At 42.9% G+C, this 20,980-nt stretch overlaps 1 protein-coding gene across 1 annotated transcript in view; it reads left to right on the top strand.

Annotated features, from left to right (window-relative positions):
• The first annotated feature begins 265 nt into the window (after positions 1-265).
• CLTCL1 (clathrin heavy chain like 1) overlaps positions 266-20,980 on the top strand; it is a 131,655-nt gene continuing 110,940 nt past the window's right edge. Inside the window, 2 exon segments of the mRNA XM_053587525.1 lie at positions 266-399; positions 401-435. Coding sequence (XP_053443500.1) covers positions 281-399; positions 401-435 — 154 coding nt within the window. The 5' untranslated portion in view covers positions 266-280.

Here is a 20,980-nt window from a genome sequence, read left to right on the forward strand (position 1 = left end):
GTTGGCATGACCTGTGCACTTCACACGCCCTGGTGCTGTCCACACTGCACATGAGTGTTGACTGGCAGGTCTCTGTCGCCCAGGGACTGATCTGTTAAAGATATGGAAAGAGAGCCTGCCTGGCCTTGAATGTTTACCTAGTGTCAACTTTTTTCTAAATGCTCGTTTAACTTTTCCTCCTGCTTCTGTTAGACTTGGCTGGAGTTGAGCCATTTCAGGGGGAAAACTTAATCAAAACCTTGGAATTAATCCAGCCAACATTGGATTCAGCGCACTAACCATGGAATCTGACAAGTTCATATGTGTCCAGGAGAAGGTTGGTGAGCAGACACAGGTAGTGATCATTGACCTGGGCAACCCAGCGGCACCACTCAGATGGCCCAACTCTGCCGAGATGCCATCGTGGACCCAGCTCAAAATTGATAGCTCTTAAAGGTAAATCCAACGGGTCATCAGAAAGGAATTTCACTTTACTTTAGCTGCTTTGTTACCTTAAATACTAGACAAGTGTCACGGTAGCATTCAACTCAATTCTGAAAGTTTTGGCAAAAGCTATTTTTAGTGTATTTTTTGCGGGGGGGGGGGGTAGGGCGGAGGACAGCGTCTTACTTTATCGCCCTGGGTAGAGTGCTGTGGGATCATAGCTCCCAGGAACTCAAACTCTTGGGCTCAAGTGATCCTCTTGCCTCAGCCTTGTGAGTCGCTGGGACTACAGCGCCGTCCACAACGCCCAGCCAGTTTTCTGCTTTTAGTAGAGATGAGGTCTCACTCTTGCGCTGGCTGGTCTCAAACTCCTGAGCTCTGGTGATCCACCCACCTCGGCCTCTCTGAGTGCTGGGATTACAGGTGCGAGCCGCCAGGCCCAGCCTTGTTTAGTGTATCCTAGTAACAGGCCCCTGAATACCGAAGTTTGTTTGTAACAGAACTCATAGTGCCAGACGGACACACCAAGAAGAAATGAGTGCCCAGCACTCTGTCCTCATGTGTCTGTGAACGCGTGACAGCACCATGTGTATATGTGTGTGTGTATGTGCGGAGGGCTGTGCGGCGCCGTCCCCAAGGGCCTGCTGTGGTGGTGTCCCTGTCATCCTGGGACACAGTGACAGGAGAGCTGACAATAGAATTTCATTTCTCCAAACTCAGGGAACCTCAGGTACTTGAAACCTTCTAGTTACCTTGAGAACTATAGAAAAATCCTTTCCTATGTCTTGGTTTGGAAAAATGAAAGGATTATGTACGTAATAGATTTGTTGATATTTTATGTGAAATGCACTAGCACTTGCATTGAAAAGTGAGAACTATTTCTATACTTAAAAATCTGTGAATGCCTAATACTAGCTTTGCCTAGGCTTCTATTTTGTTACAGAGATAGTGTCATTTCAAAGGCGAGAACGATATCTGGAAGTTAAGACCTTCTATTTAAAAATAAATAGCTGACAATCCTTTATTTAAAAGGATCTTTGGTCCAGGCTCAGTTGTTCACACCTGTCATCCCAGCACTCTGGAAGGCTGAGGCAGGTGGATCGCCTGAGCTCAAGAGTTTCAGCAAGAGCAAGACCCCGTCTCTAAAAAAAAAAATAAATACCTAGGTGTTATGGCAGGTGAGTGTAGTCCCAGCTACTTGAGAGGCTGAAGCAAGAGTTTCACTTGAGCCCAAGACTTTGAGGTTGCTGTGAGCATTTTTTCTACCCAGGGCAACAGAGTGAGACTCTGTCTCAACAACTAAAAAAAAAAAAAAAAGTGGGGGTAACATTATGAGTGGGTATCTCAAAAAAATCTTCTCTACAAGGGAGAGAAGATAGGAGCAGGCATAAAGAAGTAGCAGCCACTCATTCTAGAGGTGTTGGAATTTTGTGGGTTGCACGGTAACCTTGCTTGGTCTGTGCTTAGACAAACCTTGATCAGCCCTGCTATCTCCACGTGCAGCAGCTAGTGTGGCTGTGAGTGCCAGGCCAGTGTCCAGATGGTAGGGTGTTCCTTTTGTTTTTCTGTCTGTTTTATTTTATTTTGTTTTTTTTCAGAGACAGAGTCTCACTTTGTCGCCCTTGATAGAGTGCCGTGGTGTCACAGCTCACAGCAACCTCCAGCGCTTGGGCTTAAGTGATTCTCTTGTGTCAGCCTCTTGAGTAGCTGGGACCACAGGCGCCTATCACAACACCTGGCTATTTTGTTGTTGTTGTTGTTGCAGTTTGGCCAAGGCAGGGTTTGAATCTGCCACCCTCGGTATATGGGGCCGGCACCCTACCCACTGACCCATGGGTGCGGCCCTGTGTTTTTTTGTTTTGGGTTTTTTTTTTTTTTTAGTTTATCTTTTGCTTTTCTTTCTCAATGTTCACTTCAACTATAACAATGTTGCTTGCTGTTTTCTTTTGTGTGGAGAGATTTGAGGCTCTGGAACCAAAGAGATAGGATTTTAAGGTTTTATCCTTCCGAGAAGCCTGGGGCAAACGTGCTTACCCCAGTCACCATCAGACTGCACCTTCTGATGGATTTGTAATGAATTCTTATAAACCCGAGCAGTGAGAGGTGCAAGTCCCTCAGCTGCTGCCTGCCACTTAAGTAGAGCACTGGGGCTTAACTGAGCAATTGGGAGACGGGCATTTCTTATACACCCCTCAAACAGGAGTGGTTTTTATTATTTTATTTTTTGAGACAGGGTCTCACTATGTCACCCTCAGTAGAGTGCTGTGGCATCATAGCTCACAGCAACCTCAAACTCTTGCTTAAGCTCTTCTCTTGCCTCAGCCTCCCAAGTAGCTGGGACTGCAGGCACCTGCCACAACGCCCAGCTACTTTTTTTGTTGCAGTTGTCGTTGTTGTTTAGCGGGCCTGGGCTGGCTTCGAACCCACCAGCCTCGGTGCATGTGGCCGGCACATAACCATTGTGCTACAGGCTCTGAGCCAAGTAGGAATAGTTTTTATAGAGAGTTATAAAAGCAAAGCAGACAGATAAAGGACAGAGATGTATATGTCCCTTTATAGAAAAGATTTGCAGACACCTTGCATTACTGGCCCAAGGGAACTTATGATGTTCCCGATTTTTTACGAAATGTTGCCCTTTGAGTATGTGTATTTCTTTTTACAAACTTTTCCATTTTCTCCATGTTTTTCAGTAGTAGATTGAGCACAGGCCACTGTAGGACCAGAGCAGCAGGAGGAGATATGAGGTGGTGGCCCCCTCAGCTACTTAAATCTGACTTTAGGTGGTTTCCAAAGGAGGTCGGGCCTTTTTCTTTTTTGTGAGGCTGTTCTGAGGATAACTTGAAAAATTTTCAAGCTAGAGGAAATTTCTTCTGTAATTCAAGGCTATTTGAAGTTAAAAGATACCCCATCCTACAACTGCACTTATCTAATCATCTTTTCTTTTTTGACTGTATTGCTTGGGTATCATTTGCATTAATATTCACCCCTTCTCACTGTATGGCCCCGTGATTTTTAGTGAATTGATAGAGTTGTGGAACCACCACCATGAGGTAGTTGTAGGGCATGTCCAGCACCCGAGAAAGTTCTTTGATGCCTCTTTACAGTTGCGTCCTACTTCCAGCTCTAGTCAGCTGATGATCTGCTTTCTTTCTCAAAAGATTTGTTTTCTCTGGACATTTCAAATAAAGGGAGTCACACGCTGTGCCGTCTTTTCCATCTGGCACCTTTGCGTGGCTCTCTGAGGCCGCCCACATCGCAGCCTGGGCCAGCAGAGCAGGGTTCCCTTTACAGATATGCTGCATCTTGTCTCTCCCTTCACCAGCTGATGGGCGTTTTGATCATTTACGGTTCTTGGGTATTGAGAATATTACAGCTGGGCGGTGCCTGTGGCTCAGGGAGTAGGTGGCAGGTTCATGCCCTGGCCCCAGCCAAACTGCAACAACAACAAAAATAATATTAACTGTTGGCCAGATGCAGTAATCCCAGATCTTTGGAAGATCACTTGAGGCCAGATTGGTTCCAGGTTGCAGCGAGGTAAGATCGCACCTCTGCACTCCAGCCTGGGCAACAGAAGAGGACTCTGCTGGGCGCAGTGGCTCATGCCTGTAATCCCAGCACTCTAGGAGGCTGAGGCAAGAGGATCACTTGAGGTCAGGAGTTCATAACCACCCTAAGCAAGAGCAAGAACCATCTCTACAGAAAAAAATTAAAAATTAGCTGGGTGTGCTGTTGTGTGCCTGTAGTCCCAGCTACTGGGGAGGCTGAGGCAGGATTGCTTGAGTCTGGGAGTTTGAGGCTGCTGCACTCTAGCCCAGGTGACAAAATGAGAGTCCATCTCAAAAATAACAGAGAGAGAGAGAGAGAAAGGGAGGGAGGGAAGGAGGGAAGAAGAGAAAAAGGAAAGAAAGATACTGCTGCTTGCGGACATTGCCCACAAGTCTTTGGACATGTTTTCATTCTTTTGAATGAAGTGGAATTGCTGGATCACATGGTAATTTGTTTAGCTTTTAACGAAACTAGCCAACTGTTTTCCAAATTCCCATCAGCAGTGTATGAGGATACCGATTTCACCACATCCATGTCAAAATTTGTTCTTTGTTATATTAATTCCAGGGATTGTGTACTGGCATTCTGCAGTTTTAATTTGCATTTCTCTACTGCCTAATAATGTTAAGTGTCTTTTAGACATTTATCCTTTTTGAAAAATTTATCTTTGTATCTTTGCCCATTTCTTTATTTTCTTTCACTTTTTTTTTTTTTGGTCTTACCATTGGTTATTAGTTCTTTATGTATATTTTTATTTCAGAGAGTTCTTTGTGTATTCTGATGTATGTCATTTATCAGCTTATTAACTATCCACTTGTAGCTATGTGATTTACAGATGTTTTCTGCCAAGCTGTAGCTTGTCTTTTCATTTTCCCAATGATGTCTTAGTCCATACTGCTGTAACAAAATGACTGAGACTAAGAAACTTAGAATGAACAGAAATTTATTTCTCACAGATCCTGGGTCTGGGAAGTTCAAGGTCAGGGTCACAGATCTTGGGGCTGGGAAGTCCAAGGTCAGGGTCCGGCAGGCTCAGAGTCTGTTGAGAGCACAGCCCCACTTCTGGGTGGAAGTCCTTTTCAAGTTAATTTTTGTATATGGTGTGAGATACAGGTATAAGTCCTTTCCTTTTCTTTTTTGGGAGGTGACGGGAGGTAGGGCACATCTATTGAATTATCCCCAACGCTATTTGTTGAAAAGACTGTCTTTCCCCTTTGAACCTCAGCACCTTCAGTGAAAATCAATAGACCATAAATTTAAAGATTTACTTCTGACCTGTCAATTCTGTTTCATGTGCCCAGACTCATGCAGTTACTTGATTTCTTAATGCTGTAACTTTGTAACAAATTTCAAATTAAATAGTGTCAGTACTCTTTGTATTTTTTTTTTCTTTTTCTTTTTTGGCAGTTTTTGGCTGGGGCCAGGTTTGAACCTGTCACCTCTGGTATATGGGGCTGGCACTCTACTCCTTGAGCCACAGGTGCCACCCCTAACTTTGTATTTTTGAAAATAGTTTCTGAAACTATTTGAAACTAGTATTTCCCTATAAGTTTTAGGTTCAGTTTATCAATTTTTATAAAAAGTCTGCTGGGATTTTGATTGGGATAATATTGAATTTATTAGTCAATTTGGCAAGAATTGCTATCTTGACAATATTAAGTGTTTGGTCCCTCAATGTCTCTCTGTTTATGTACGTCTTTAATTTCTTTCAATATTTTATGCATTTAGTATACAAATCCTATACATCTTTTATTAAATTTACCCCTAAGTATTTTTTCTCTTTTTTGATATTAGGCACAGAATTACTTTTTTTTGAGACAGAGTCTCACTATGTCACCCTCAGTAGAGTGCCGTGGCATCACAGCTCACAGCAACCTCCAACTCCTGGGCTTAGGCAATTCTCTTGCCTCAGCCTCCCAAGTAGCTGGGACTACAGATGCCCACCACAACACCCAGCTATTTTTATTTTTTGGTGTTGTTGTAGTCGTCATTGTTGTTTAGCAGGCCCGGGCCAGGCTCAAACCCACCAGCCTGGGTGCATGTGGCCGGCACCATAACCACTGTGCTACGGGCGCTGAGCCTGGAATTACTTTCTTCTTTGTTTGCTGATTCCCAACGTACTTTCTTAATTTTATTTTTGGATTGTTTCTTACTGGTATATAGAAATACCGTTGATGTTTGTATCTTTATATCCTGTGCACTTGTGTTTTTTTTCCAGCTTTTATTTTTAAGTTTTTTATTTTCTAATTTTCAGATTAATACGAAGATACAAATGTTTAGGTTACATTGTTTACATTTTTCTAAGGTGCAGTTCAAGTTGTAGTTGAGCCCTTCACCCAGGGGGCGTGCTGAACACCCTCACGTTGTGCACGTTAGTGAGATCCCACCTGTCACCCTGCCTCCTGCCTCCTCCCTCTTCTTCCCTTCCTTTTACCAGATTGTATTTGTGTTTTTTCTTTTCCGAGGGTGTGCAGTTTCTTTCTTTTTTTTTTTTTTTGTAGAGACAGAGTCTCACTGTACCGCCCTCGGTAGAGTGCTGTGGCGTCACACAGCTCACAGCAACCTCTAACTCTTGGGCTTACGCGATTCTCTTGCCTCAGCCTCCTGAGCAGCTGGGACCACAGGCGCCCGCCACAACGCCCGGCTGTTTTTCTGTTACAGTTTGGCCGGGGCTGGGTCCGAACCCACCACCCTCGGCATACAGGGCTGGCACCCTACTCACTGAGCCACAGGTGCCACCCGGTGTGCAGTTTCTTATATATTTGTTTCATATAAGTCTTGAGTACATTGGATACTTTTTTTCCTTTCTTCAGATACTTTACTAAGAAGAATGTATATCACCTCCATCCAGGTAAACACAAAAGATAAAAAGTCTCCATATTTTCTTATAGCTAAACAGTATTCCATGGTGTACATATACCACAGTTTGTTAATCCAGTCATGGGTTGATGAGTACTTGGGGTGCTTCCACATCTTGGCAGTTGTGAATTGAACTCCAGTAAACAGTCTAATGCAAATGTCCTTGTGGCAAAATGATTTTTTTTTCTCCTCCTGGGTAGATACCAAGTAATGGGATTGCAGGATCAAAAGGAAGGTCGACTTTCAGTTCTTTGAGAATTACTTCTTTCCATAGACGTAATCCCACAAGCAGTGCAAAATTGTTCCCTTCTCTCCACATCCACACCAGCATCTGCAGACTCCAGATGTTGTGATGTGGGCTAATCTCACTGCAGTTAGGTGCTATCTCAGAGGGGTTTTATTTGCATTTCTCTGATGATTAGGGACGATGAGCATTTTTCATGTGTTTGTTGGCCATTCGTCTGTCATCTTCAGAGAAGTTTGTGATCAAGTCTCTTGCCTACTTATAAATGCAATTTTTTGCTCTTTTCTTGTTGATTAATTTGAGTTCTCTGTAGATTCTAGTCATCAGCCCCTTGTCAGATTCACAGCAAACATGTTCTTCCTTTCTGAAGGCTTTTGTTGTTGTACCCTTAGCTGTGGAGGAGCTTTTTAACTTGATCATGATCCATTTATTTATTTTTGGTGTTTCTGCAATTACCAAGGGGGTCTTTTCTTTCTCTCTCTTTTTTTTTTTTTTTTTGAGACAGAGTCTCACTGTGTCTCCCTCGGTGGAGTGCTATGGCATCACAACTCACAGCAACCTCCAACTCTTGGGCTTAAGTGATTGTCTTGCCTCAGCCTCCCAAGTAGCTGGAACTACAGGTTCCCATCACAATGCCCGGCTATTTTTCTGTTGCAGTTATCATTGTTGCTTTAGCAGGCCTGGGCCAGATTTGAACCTGCCAGCCTCAGTGTAGGTGGCTGGCACCCTACCCACTGAGCTGTGGGCGCTGCCACCAAGGGGATCTTTTTCATAAAATATTTTCCCAGATCAATTTTGTCAAGAGTTTTTCCCACACTTTGTTTTAGAATTACTGTTTTCGTATCTTAAATTTAAATCTTTTATCCAGGGTGGCTCCTGTGGCTCAGCTGGTAGGGCGCTGGCCCCATATACCAAGAGTGGAGGGTTCAAACACAGCCCTGCAACAAAAAAAATAGCCAGGCATTGTGGCCAGCACCTATAGTCCCAGCTACTCGGGAGGCTGAGGCAAGAGAATCGTCTAAGCCCAGGAGTTGGAAGTTGCTGTGAGCTCTGACACCACGTCACTCTACCAAGGGCAATAAAGTGAGACTCTGTCTCTAAAAAATAAATAAATAAATACATATTTTATCCACTGAGTCAGTTTTTGTAAGTGGTGAGAGGTGCAGGTCCAGTTTCAGTCTTATACATGTGGCTAACCAGTTCTCCCAGGACCATTTATTATATAGGGATGATTTTCCCCAGTGTGTGCTTTAGTTTGACTTACCAAAGATCAGATGGCAAGATGTGGCTGGGTTCACCTCTAGGTTCTCTATTATATTCCATGGATCCAGGTCTCTAGTTTTGTGCCAGGACCATGCTGTTCTGATCACTGCGGACTTGTAGCATAGCCTGAAGTCTGGGAACATTTTGCCTCCAGATTTGTTTCTGTTTCTTAAAATTGTGTTAGCTATTTGGGGCTTTTGAATGTTCCATATGAAACGAAGTAGTATTTTTTCAAGTTCTTCAAAGTATGACAGTGGTGCTTTGATGGGGATTGCATTAAATCTGTAGATCACTTTGTACAGCATGGACGTTTAATGATGTTGATTCTCCCCAGCCACGAGCATGGGATGTTCTTCCATTTGTAATGTCTTGTGCTGTTTCTAGGTAAGACTTTTCTTACACTTGGCTGCTGGCAGGATTTTCTCCTTCATACTGACTTTGCAAAGTTAATCATAATGTGTCTAGGAGATGCTTTCTTTGGACTGACTCATGCTGGGGTTCTGAAACTACCTAATGTCTGAATTTCTGTGTCTCTCTCAATGCTTGGTAAATTCTCCACCATGATGTCTTTGCTTTTAGGACCATCTTCTTCTCCTTCAGGGACCCCTATAATTCAGATGTTCGATCTTTTGTTATAATCCCATAACTCTCTCAGGGAATAGTCTGTTCTCTTTTATTCTGCCTCTTTGAATGATTGGGTTACTTTAAAAGTCTTGTCTTCAATTTCTGAAATTCTTTCTTCTCCATATTAGGCTCTATTACTAATACTCTTTGCTGTGTTTTGAAGCTCCTTGAATGCCTCTTTTGATTTCTTTTTTCTTTTTTTGAGACAGAGTCTCACTTTATGGCCCTCCATAGAGTGCTATGGCGTCACAGCTCACAGCAACCTCCAACTCCTGGGCTTAAGCGATTCTCTTGCCTCAGCCTCCCAAGTAGCTGGGACTATAGGCACCCGCCACAATGCCTGACTATTTTCGTTGTTGTTGTAGTTGTCATTGTTGTTTGGCAGGCTCGGGCCGGGTTCAAACCCGCCAGCACCAGTGCATGTGGCTAACCACTTAGCTACAGGCACTGAGCCCTCTTTCAATTTCTTAACCTCTGCTATATCTTTCCTCATTACGTCCATATCTTTGGTGACTTTGTCTTTAATTTCACTAAATTCTTAAGGCAACTTTTGGACTGTTTTTTGGATTTCCGTTTCCATCTTCTCATTTCCATTCATCTTATTTGCCATCCATATTCTGAATTCTATTTCTAACATTTCAACAATTTCTCTGTGGATGGTATTTTCTGCTGTATCTCCCTGGTAATCTCGTGGGTGAGTTGATGTGCTCTGATTTTTCATGTTGCCAGAATTCTTCTGGCTCCTCCCCATGATTATCCTCAACTTTCTTTTTAATTAATTAAAACTCTTGGGCTGGGCTGGACATAGTGGCTCATGCCTGTAATACTAGCACTCTGAGAGACCGGAGTTTGAGACCAGCCTGAGCAAGAGTGAGACCCCGTCTCTAAAAACTAGCTGGGCGTTGTGGCGGGTGCCTGTAGTCCCAGCTACTTGGGAGGCTGAGGCAAAAGAATCGCTTGCGCCCAGGAGTTAGAGGTTGCTATGAGCTGTGACACTACAGCACTGCCCCAGGGCAACAGAGTAAGACTCTGTCTGGGAAAAAAAAACAAAAAACAAAAAAACTCTTTGACTCAAGTGATCCTCAGCTTCCCATGTAGCTGGGACTATAGGCACCCACCATAGTACTTGACTAAGTTTTCTATTTTTTAAGTAGAGACAAGGTCTCGCTCTTGCTCAGGCTGGTCTCAAACTCCTAAGCTCAAGCAATCCTCCCATCTCAGTCTCCCAGAATGCAAGGATTAAAGACATGAGCCACCATGTCTGTCTACAGTTTGTTATTTTTTAAGTGAATTACCATCTGGTACAAATAATTTCTTTTTTCTTGTTGTTGAGACAAAGTCTTGCTCTGTCACCCTGGGTAGAGTGCAGTGGCATCATCATAGCTCACTGCAACTTCAAACTCCTGAGCTTAAGTGATCCCCCTGCCTCAGCCTCCCAAGAAGCTGGGACTGTAGGTATGTGCCACCATGCCCAGATAATTGTTTCTATTTTTACTATAGATGGCATCTCACTGTTACTCAGGCTGGTCTTGAACTCCTGACCTCAATTTATCCTCTTACCTCAACCTCCCAGAGTGCTAGAATTACAGATGTGAGCCACTGTGCCTGGCCTCTTTTTTCTTGGTCAGTAACTAAGATTTGTTCATTTTCTTGCTTGTTCTGAAAAATCCTGGCTTTAGCAACATGATCAAGCTGTTCCAGGAACATCTGCACAGTGGTCTCCCTTGTGCTTTTCTCGTTAAAAATGTAGTGTATCATTCTAATTCTTGTGAAGTTTTCTTTTACTATCTTGTGTGTGTGTGTTTAGTGGTTGCCTTGGGGTTCACAAATGCATCCTAACTTGACACAAACTGTTTCAGACTCCTATTAACCTAATTCCGTTAAAATATAGAAATTTCACTCCCTTTTAGCTCTGTTCCCTTAACGAAGTGACCCTATGGTAGCTCACTTGCAGCCGTGAACTCCTGGGCTCAGCCAGTCCTTCTGTTTCTGCCTCCTAGGTAACTGGGACTACATATCACCATGCTGGGATAATTTTTTTTTACTTTTGTAGAGATGGCATCTCACTATGTTGCTCAGACTGGTCTGAAACACATGGCCTTGAGCATCTTCCTCTCTCCACTTCCCTAAGTACTGAGATTACAGGTGCGAGCCCCCATGCCTGGCTATCATAGTTTTACATGGTATTGTTTATTGACATTAAGAGAAGTAGTGAGAAAAATAGATGTATGGAGTTTTTATATTAACTAACATTTATTATTATTATTTTTTTGAAACAGAGTCTCACTATGTCACCCTGGGTAGAGTGATGTGGCGTCACAGCTCACAGCAACCTCAAACTCTTAAGCAATTCTCTTGCCTCAGCCTCCCAAGTAGCTGGGACTACAGGACCCACCACAATGCCTGGCTATTTTTTGGTTCTAGTTCTCGTTGTTTGGCAGGTCCGGGCTGGATTTGAACCCACCAGCTCTGTTGTATGTGGCTGGTGCCCTAGCTGCTGAGCTACAGGCGGCAAGCCTAGTGTTCTTTATTTCTCCCTGTAGATTTGAGTTCGTATATTAGTTCAGTCTAATTAGAACATGTTTACCATAAGCTGTGAGTGCCTAAAGGCAGTGAGAGTTTGACATTTACCATATGGTCAAGACAGCAAAAGTAGGTCACTCCTAAGTTATATTCAAAATCAGTTGTTTTATAAGCCAGGTGCGGTGGTTCATGCCTGTAATCCCAGCACTGTGGGAGGCTGAGGCGGGCAGATTGCTTGAGCTCAGGAGTTTGAGACCAGCCTGAGCAAGAGTGAAACCCAGTCTCTACTAAAAAAAATAGAAAAACTAGCAGGGTGTTGTGGTGGGCACCTATAGTCCTAGCTACCTGGGAGTCTGAGGGAAGAGATTCACTTGGGCCCAGGAGTTTGAGGTTGCTGTGAGCTGTGATGCCATGGCACTCTACTGAGGGCAACAGAGTAAGACTCTTTGTCTCTAAACCAAAATAAAATAAAATTGATTATTTTATAAATTTGCATAGTATAAACTTAAGTTAGTGTATACTTATAACTAACTTTAGAATTCTTTTAAGGCAACAAGCCTTTATCTTACTTACTGATCATGTATTTTGGATTTTATTTATTTATTTATTTTGAGACAGTCTTACTCAAACTCTTGGGCTCAAGTGATCCTCTTGCCTCAGTTTTTCATTTTTTTGTTTGTTTTTAGTAAAGACAGGGTCTCATTTTTGTTCAGGCTGGTCTTGAACTCCTGAGCTCAAGCAATCTGTCTGCCTCGGCCTCCCAGAGTGCTAGGATTACAGGCGTGAGCCACTGCACCTGGCCTGTTTTAGATTTAAATTATATCAAATTTTGGGCAGTGCCTGTGGCTCAAAGGAGTGGGGCGCTGGCCCCATATGCCAGAAATGATGGGTTCAAACCCAGCCCCGGCCAAAGACTGCAAAATAACAAAAGAAAGAAAAAAATTATATCAAATTTCACTACTGAGTTGTTCCTTTTCCTAAATTCAAGAACTCACCTTATTTATTGCCTTGCTATATCATGATGTCATAAAAAACTTTCCTTTAGCTTGACGCAGTGGCTCAGACCTCTAATCCTAGCACTCTGGAAGGCCAAGGTGGGAGGATTGCTTGAGCTTAGAAATTTAAGACCAGCCTGAGCAAGAGCGAGACCTCATCTCTACCAAAAATAAAAAAATTAGCCCGGTGTAGTGGTATATGCCTGTAGCCCCAGCTGCTCAGGAGGCTGAAGCAGGAGGATCACTTAAACCCAGGAGTTGGAGGTTGCTGTGAGCTTGGCTGAGGCCACAGCACTTTAGCCTGGGTGACAGAGTGAGACAATGTCTCTAAAAACCAAACTTTAGCAATAGTAGCCTTGTTTCTCAAATTTTGTAGTTACATACCAACTTTGCTGGTAGATAATAATATCCTAATAATATTCCTTGTTGAGAAGCTTAGCTAAATAGCTGGATAGGCAAATTAACTCTTTTCTAGCTGTGTGGCTCAGAACATAGTACCTTAAAAAAAGCAAGATCTGGCTCGGTGCCTGTAGCTCAGCAGCTAGGGCACCAGCCATATACACCAGGGCTGGCAGGTTTGAACTCAGCCTGAGCCTGCCATATAATAACTACAACAACAACAACAACAAAAAATAGTGGGCGTTGTGGTGGAAGCCTGTGGTCCCAGCTACTTGGGAAGCTGAGGCAAGAGAATCCCTTAAGCCCAGGAGTTTGAGGTTGCTGTGAGCTGTGATGTCACAGCTCTCTACCAGGGACAACATAGTGAAACTCCGTCTCAAAAAAAAAAAAAAAAGAAAAGAAAAAAGCAAGATCTGAGAATAATGCTGCTGTGACCGTGAGTGTTCACATGTCTTTTTGACACCCTGCTTTCAATTCTTTGGGATTGCCATGCTGTTTCCCATAGTGGCTGCATCATTCTCAACAATTGTGGTGAGCACTGCAGTCTTCTCACATCCTCACCAACATTTGTAAAGTTTGTATTATTTATTTTTATAGTATCCGTTCTGTTGAATGTGTGATGTTATCTTACTATGGTTTTCTTTTCTTTTTCTTTTTTTTTTTTTTTGCAGTTTCTGGCCGGGGCTGGGTTTGAACCCGCCACCTCCAGTATATGGGGCCAGTGCCCTACCCCTCTGAGCCACAGGCGCCGCCCCTTATTGTAGTTTTTATTTGCATTTCCCTAATGATTAATGATGTTCAGCATCTTTTTATGTGTTCATTGGCCATTGGTGTATCTTTGGAGAAATGTCTAAGTTTCACCCATTTTTTTAATTTTGTTGTTTGTGGAGTTTTGTTGTGTAGTTGTGTGCATATTTTATGTATTTTGGGTATATGATTTCCATGTACAGGCATACCTTGAAAGTATTGTGGGTTTGGTTCCCGATCACTGCAGTAAAGAGAACCAAATATTTTCATTTCCCAGTGCATTTAAATGTTGTATTTTCACTATAGTTAATTAGACGTCCAGTAGCATTAGATTTTTAAAGTGTAGGGCGGCGCCTGTGGCTCAAGGAGTTGGGCGCCGGTCCCATATGCTGGAGGTGGCGGGTTCAAACCTAGCCCCGGCCAAAAAAAACAGCTAAAGTGCAATGAATATACCTTAATTTAAAAATACTTTATTCCAGGCAGTGCCTGTGGCTCAAAGGAGTAGGGCGCCACCCCTACATGCCGGAGGTGGCGGGTTCAAACCCCAGCCCCAGCCAAAAACTGCAAAAACAAATAAATAAAATACTTTATTCCTAAAACATGCTGGTGATTGCCCAGCCTTCTGTGAGTCATCATCTTTTTGCTGGTGGAGAGAGTCTTGCCTTGGTCCTTAATGTTGATGCCCGCTGACTGATCAAGGTGATTTTGCTAAAAAGGTTGGGTCAACTGTGGCAATGTCTTAAAATACGTCAGTGAGATTTGCTGCACGTATGGATGCTTCCCTCCATGTGAGATGGCTCTGTAGCGTGACACTGTTTGATGGCATTTTGCCCGCAGGTACTCTTTCACAATTGGAGCCAATTCTCTCAAACCCTCCCTCTGCTAAATCAATTATGTTTAAGTCCTTTTCTGTTAATAAATCCTTTGCTGTCACTTCAACAGTGTTCGCAGCAGCTTCACCAGCAGCAGATTCTGTCGCTGGAAAGTACTTTGTTTGCTGTTCCCAAGGAAGCAAGTCCATATCCATTCAAGTTTTATTGTTGAACTGTGGCACTCCAGTCCCATCCTCAGGCTCCACTGTGCATTCTAGCTGTCTTGCTGTTTCTGTCACCTCTGCAAAGCTTCCTTCTCTTCAGTGTCATCCATGAGAAAATCCACTTCTTCCAAACTCCTGTTAGTGCTGATATTTTCACCTCCCCTGAACTATAATTTTTTTTTTTTTTCTGAGACAAGAGTCTCACTCTGTCACCCTGGGTAGAGTGCCGTGGCATCACAGCTCACAGCAACCTCAAGCTTTTGGGCTCAAGGAATCCTCTTGACTCAGCCTCCCGACTAGCTGGGACTACAGGTACCTGCCACAACACCCAGGTAGTTTTTAGAGACAGGGTCTCACTCTTGCTCAGGCTGGTCTCAAACTCGTGAGTTTAAGCAATCCACCCTTCTTAGCCTTGCAGAGTGCCGGGATTACAGGCATGAGCCACCATGCCCGGCCTAATCATGAATGTTCTTAATGGCACCTAGAACCAGGACTCCTTTCTGGAAGGTTTTAAGTTTACTTTGCCCAGATCCATCAGAAAAATCACTACCTTGAAAATATTGTGGGTTTTGTGGGTTTCGCTATAGCTTTGCAAATGTATATCTTAAACAGTAACCCTTGAACGTAGAAATTACTCTAATCCATGGACTGCCGGATGAATGTGGTGTTAGCAGGCCTAGAAACAACATTTATCTCCTTGTATATCTCCAGTGATAAGGAGTTCTTGGTGACCGGTTAGCATTGCTAACGAGTACGAATCTTTTGAAAGTAATGTTTTTATGAACTATAGGTCTCAACAGTGGACTTATGCAGTAAAGTATTCAGTGAAGCATAAACAGTTCATTGCAAGCTCTTGTTCTGTTGTGGAGCACAGAGTGCACTTGGCATAATTCTGAAGGGCTTGGGATTTTCAGAATGGTGAACGGGTGCTAGTTCCACTGAGAGTCTGCTGCATTAGCCACCAACCAGTCAGCCTGTTCTGTGATTCTTGATGCCAGACATTGACTCCTCTCCAGCTGTGAGAGTCCTGAATGGCATCATTTGCCAATAGAAGCCATCTCTGGTAGATCAATAATCCGTTTTTCAGGGTAGCCGCCTTTATCAATGTTCAAAGCTGGATCTTCTGGACAACTTGCTGCAGCTCCCCCATCAGCACCCACTGCTTCCCCTGCACTTTTGTGTTATGGAGACGGCATCTTTCCCTAGACCTCATGAACCAGTCTCTGCTGGCTTCCAACTTCTCTTCTGCAGCTTCTTCACTGCTCTCAGCCCTCATGGAATTGAAAGAGGGTCCTGGCTTGCAGGCATCCTCAAACTTTTTAAACAGGGGGCCAATTCACTGTCCCTCAGACAGTTGGAAGGCCGGACTATAATTTAAAAAAAAAAAAAACACTATGAACAAATTCCTATGCACACTGCACATATCTTATTTTGAAGTAAAAAAACAAAACGGGAACAAATACAATCACACCGCCTCATGTGGCCTGCAGGCCACAGTTTGAGGACCCCTGGCTTCAGAGAATGTTGTGACGGGTTTGATTTTTAATCCAGATCACCAGAGTTTTCTCTATATCAGCACTGGGGAAGTTTTGCTTTCTTTTCACTCATGTGTTCATGTACACATCAGCAGCACTTTTAATTTCCTTCAAGAGCATTTCCTTTCATTCACAACCTGGCTGTGTGGTGCAAGAAGCCCAGGTTTGGGCCTGTTTTCAGCTTTCAACATGGCTGCCTCGCTGAGCCTTGTCATCCCTAGCTTTTGATTTAAAGTGAGAGACATGTGACTGTTCTTTCACCTGAACCCTTAGAGGCCACTGTAGAGTTGTTAATTGGCCTAATTTCAATATTGTTGTGTCTCAAGGAATAGGGAGGCCCAAGAACAGAGAGAGGAATGGGTCAATGGCTAGTTGGTAGAGAAATTAGATCATGTGGGGGTCCTGCCCTGTGAGCGGTGTCTGCTGAGACCTGTGGAAACTGGCAGTGATCAACTGAAGAAATATGGAGTTAGAAGCAACGGTAAAAAAAGACAAGAGACATAGAGTAGAATTCAAAGTGGGAGCTCAGGGGTCCATTGCCTATCGTGGGATTCCAGCAACGGCCCAGTGTTTGCTCCACTCTGATTTTATTGGAGTCTATTTGCCCAGAGGGTAAGATGAGGGAGGGAACAAAGATGCCAGCAGTTTCTCAGATCGATCACATCAGCTCCTATTGTTGTTATTATTAACCTTAAGGGTGGCCTCCAGTAATCTGAAATCTGAGCCTTGTATTGGGAGAGCCTCCTGCTTGAGGTCACACACACAGATTTCTAGCAAGGTTTAAAATCTGCTAGTTCTCTGTGGAGTAAAACACCACCTGTGTTAATCTCCTTGGAAGGATCAGTGGGAGGGAGGCATTTTCCTCCCATCACCACCACAGAGGATCTTCCTCTGCAATAAGGGATGTAAGCTCTTCTGCCCATATCTCAGGACTCCAGCTACTCCCTTGGTCTCTGCCCCAGCCAAATGCAAATCTCCACAATGGGTATTTGCTTTGCCTGTTTAATGGGCAGGAAATGCCCTAGAAGATGTATCTTTTCTAGGACATTGTCATAGCCTCTTCTCTGACCATTACTCTCCTCAGAGTGCTCACAGACCCAGCAGGGTGTTTGTAAACTGTATCCCCAACACGCTAGAATTTCAGAAAATGCAAGAAGCTTGCTACCAATGCCTAGCTTAAATGTAAACTAGCTGACTTTTCTTTGTTCTGACTCACTCAGCTTACTTTTTAGTTTTCCTCCTTTTCTCGAGGGTGCTTTCCTTTGCCACGAATGGGGACTTCGGTCCCCATTCTCCCAGCAGATCACACATACAACATTTATCCATTATGTTCACTATCTATAGGGGGTGGTTGTGGCCCCCTAAAACAATTACAGTCATAACAGGCCACTTGAGCTATAGGCACTGAGCCAGAGTTTTATAATTTTAGTTTTTATGTTTAAGTCTTCAGTCCGTTTTCAGTTGATTTTTGTGCATGGTGTAAGGTAAGGATCCACTTTCATTCTACTGCAGGTTACAGCCCAGATCACAAGTAAGAGTAGCAGATGTAATGAAAAAGTTTCAAATATTGTAAGAATCAACAGAATGTCACTCAGAGACAGAGAGGAACAGGTGTGGTTGGAAAAATGATGCTGATAGACTTGGTCAATGCTGGGTGCCCGTAAACTTTCGGTCTGTAATCTGTAAAAAATGGAGTCTACAGGTGCAGTGGCGTGAGGCGTTCCTGAACTCCCACTGTGCAAGCTGCCTTCTTACTTTTTTGTGTCCCTTAATGCACAATGTTTGTTTTTGCTTCAGTTGCCTATGCTTTTGTTGTCATATTTTAAAAATGCCAAATACAACAGCATGAAGCTTTCCCTCATTGTCTTCTAAGAGTTTTGGGGGTTGTTTTTTTTTTTTGAGACAGTCTCAAGCTGTCGCCCTGAGTAGAATGCTGTGGCATCACTGCTCACAGCAACGTCAAACTCTTGGGTTTAAGCGATCCTCTTGCCTCAGCCTCCCAAGTAGCTGGGACTATAGGTGCACACCACAATGCCCAGCTATTTTTTGGTTGTAATTGTCATTGGTGTTTGGTAGGCCTGGGCTGGATTCAGACCCGCCAGCTCTGGTGTATGTGGCTGGTGCCTTAGCTGCTTGAGCTACAGGCACTAAGCCAGAGTTTTATAATTTTAGTTTTTATGTTTAAGTCTTTAGTCCATTTTGAGTTAATTTTTGTGTGGTGTAAGGTAAGGATCCACTTTCATTCTACTGCAGCTTACAGCCCAGTTCCCAACATCGTTTATTGAAGAATACTCTTTCCCCCATTAAAGAGTCTTGATGTCAGCTCTGCGCCTGGAGCTCTGCACTGGCCAAATACACTAAGGCCTGGAGCTCTGCACTGGCCAAATACACTAAGGCTGGCAAGTTTGAACCCAGCTAAACAACAATGACAACTCCAACAAAAAAATAGCTGGACTTTGTGGTGGGCACCTGTAGTCCCAGCTACTGCGAGGAGGCTGAGGCAAGAGAATCACTTAAGCCCAAGAGTTTGAGGTTGCTGTGAGCTGTGACTTCACAGCATTCCACTGAGGGCGACATAGTGAGACTCTGTCTCAAAAGAGTCTTGACATCCTCATCAAAAACCATTTGACTGTATGTTGCTGTATTTGAGTTTATTTGTGGGTTCCCTGTTCTGTTCCATTGACCTGTATGCTGTATGCTGTTAACATACTATTTTGCTTACTGTAGCTTCATATAGTAAATTTTAAAATTAGGAAGTATGATGTCTACAATTTTGTTCATCTTTTTCAAGGTTGTTTTGCTGTTTGAAGTTCTTTTGAGATTCCATATGAATTTTAGGACAGATTTTTTTTTTATTTTTGTAAAACACGTATCTGGGCTTATTGAGTTTTGGGGGGTACTTTTGCCAAATCATTGGATCATAAGTTCATGTGGCTATTTCTGGAGTCTCTTCTGTTTTGTTGATCTGTATGTCTGCCCTCATGGCAATAACATGGACTCTGTTAAGAGCTTTATTGTTGTGTGAGGGCCATTCAGGTGGTCAATGATGCGGAGGTTAGACCTGCTTATTGAAATAGTGTGAGGCAAAAGGGGGCTACAAGCTCTGGTGGCATGTAGCAAACTTCTTTATTTCTGACTAGCTTAAATAGCCAGTTCTCCAAGTACACACTGTTAATCAATAAACATACAATCACTTCATATGTATATTGTAAGGACAAATTAATCCTTTCCTGGAATCTGCTAATCTACTGATCAATTGATATTCATTCTTTATATTATATTTAAAATTTTCTGTAGTCTCAGAAAAACATGCTGTTGGCCATTTTTTCCATAAGCTGCTAAGTCACAAGACTGCTGTGGGGAAAAGGTTGATTGTTCTTCTGCTCTCTGAAAGCCCAAATCACCTGGAGACCAAGACCTTATCTTATAAAACCACAGCCCGGAGATTCCTAGGACTTACCAATGGTGTGCTTGCATGCCCTAGCCCCATGGCCAGCTTCTGAGCACTGGACTTTCACCTCCAAAGCACTCAAGCTTAATGGCCTAGTTAGGGTTCAGCCCTGGTTTCAGCCTGACTGTGCAAAGTAAGAATTTGTCCCCACTCACTCTCAGAATGGTGGGCACAGAGGCATATAGGCCTTTCGCCTATATTTTATTAGGTCTTCAGGTCACATACCAACTTTGCTGTTTTCCAAATTTGTTATGGGCGTTCTCTGTCCCTTGCATTTCCATATTCATTTTAGCATCAATTTATATTCTACAAACACAGTAAAATATACTAAGGTTTTAATTGGGATTCCATTGAACCTGTGAGTCAGTCTGGGGGAGAATGACATCAGTGTTCAGTCGTGTGCTGATCCATGAACATGGTACACCCTTGCTTCTGTCTGGACCTTTAATTTCCTTTAGGCGTGTTGTCTAGTTTATGGTAGAACCACACTTATCCTTTGTAAGTTTATTCCTAAATGTTGTTTCTGATGGTGGTATAAATCCTTTTTTATGTTACATTTCCATATTCTTTGCTGCTGTCGTCTTGAAATTATTTGTATACTGAATCTGCCTCCTTCAGCATTGCTCTGTTCACCTGTTAGTTCTAAGAGTTTTCACAGATGTGTAGATTGCTTAGAATGTTCTTTGTAGATAATTATGTCGTCTGTGAATCAGGACAGGTTAACTTCTTTTTTCTATTAAATCATAGCTGTGTACATTAATGCGATCATGGGGCACCATACACTGGTTTTATAGACCGTTTGACACATTTTCATCACACTGGTTCACATAGCCTTCCTGGCATTTTCTTAGTTATTGTGTTAAGACATTTACATTCCACATTTACTAAGTTTCACTTATACCCTTGTGAGATGCACCGCAGAGGTTAACTTCTTTGATTGATCTTTTTGCCTTATCACCATGGGTGTCTTCTCCAGTGTAGTGCCAAAAAGGAGTGTCAGCGAAGTAAACTTTGCCTTGTTCTCTTAGTCAGAAGCAATGCGTTAATGTTCCGCGTTAGCTCTCAATTTTGCATAGATTCCAAAATCAGACTCAGCTTCTTGCTTACTAGTGGAAATAATATGGATCTCTTGCCAGAGGATGAATGCCAAAGCCTTTTGTCTAGAATTGTGCTGTTGAATATTAGCCATGGGGTGCTGTTCAAATTTAAATTAATTAAAGTTAATTATTATATAAATATAAAAGTTCATAGAAATATAAAACACAAATATAAAACTTCAGTTTCTAAAATGTCTTCCTAGATATATTTTAAATGCTTAATGGCCACACGTAAGCT

Source organism: Nycticebus coucang, chromosome 4 (genome assembly GCF_027406575.1).
Source record: "Nycticebus coucang isolate mNycCou1 chromosome 4, mNycCou1.pri, whole genome shotgun sequence".
NCBI classification, from domain to species: Eukaryota; Metazoa; Chordata; class Mammalia; order Primates; family Lorisidae; genus Nycticebus; species Nycticebus coucang.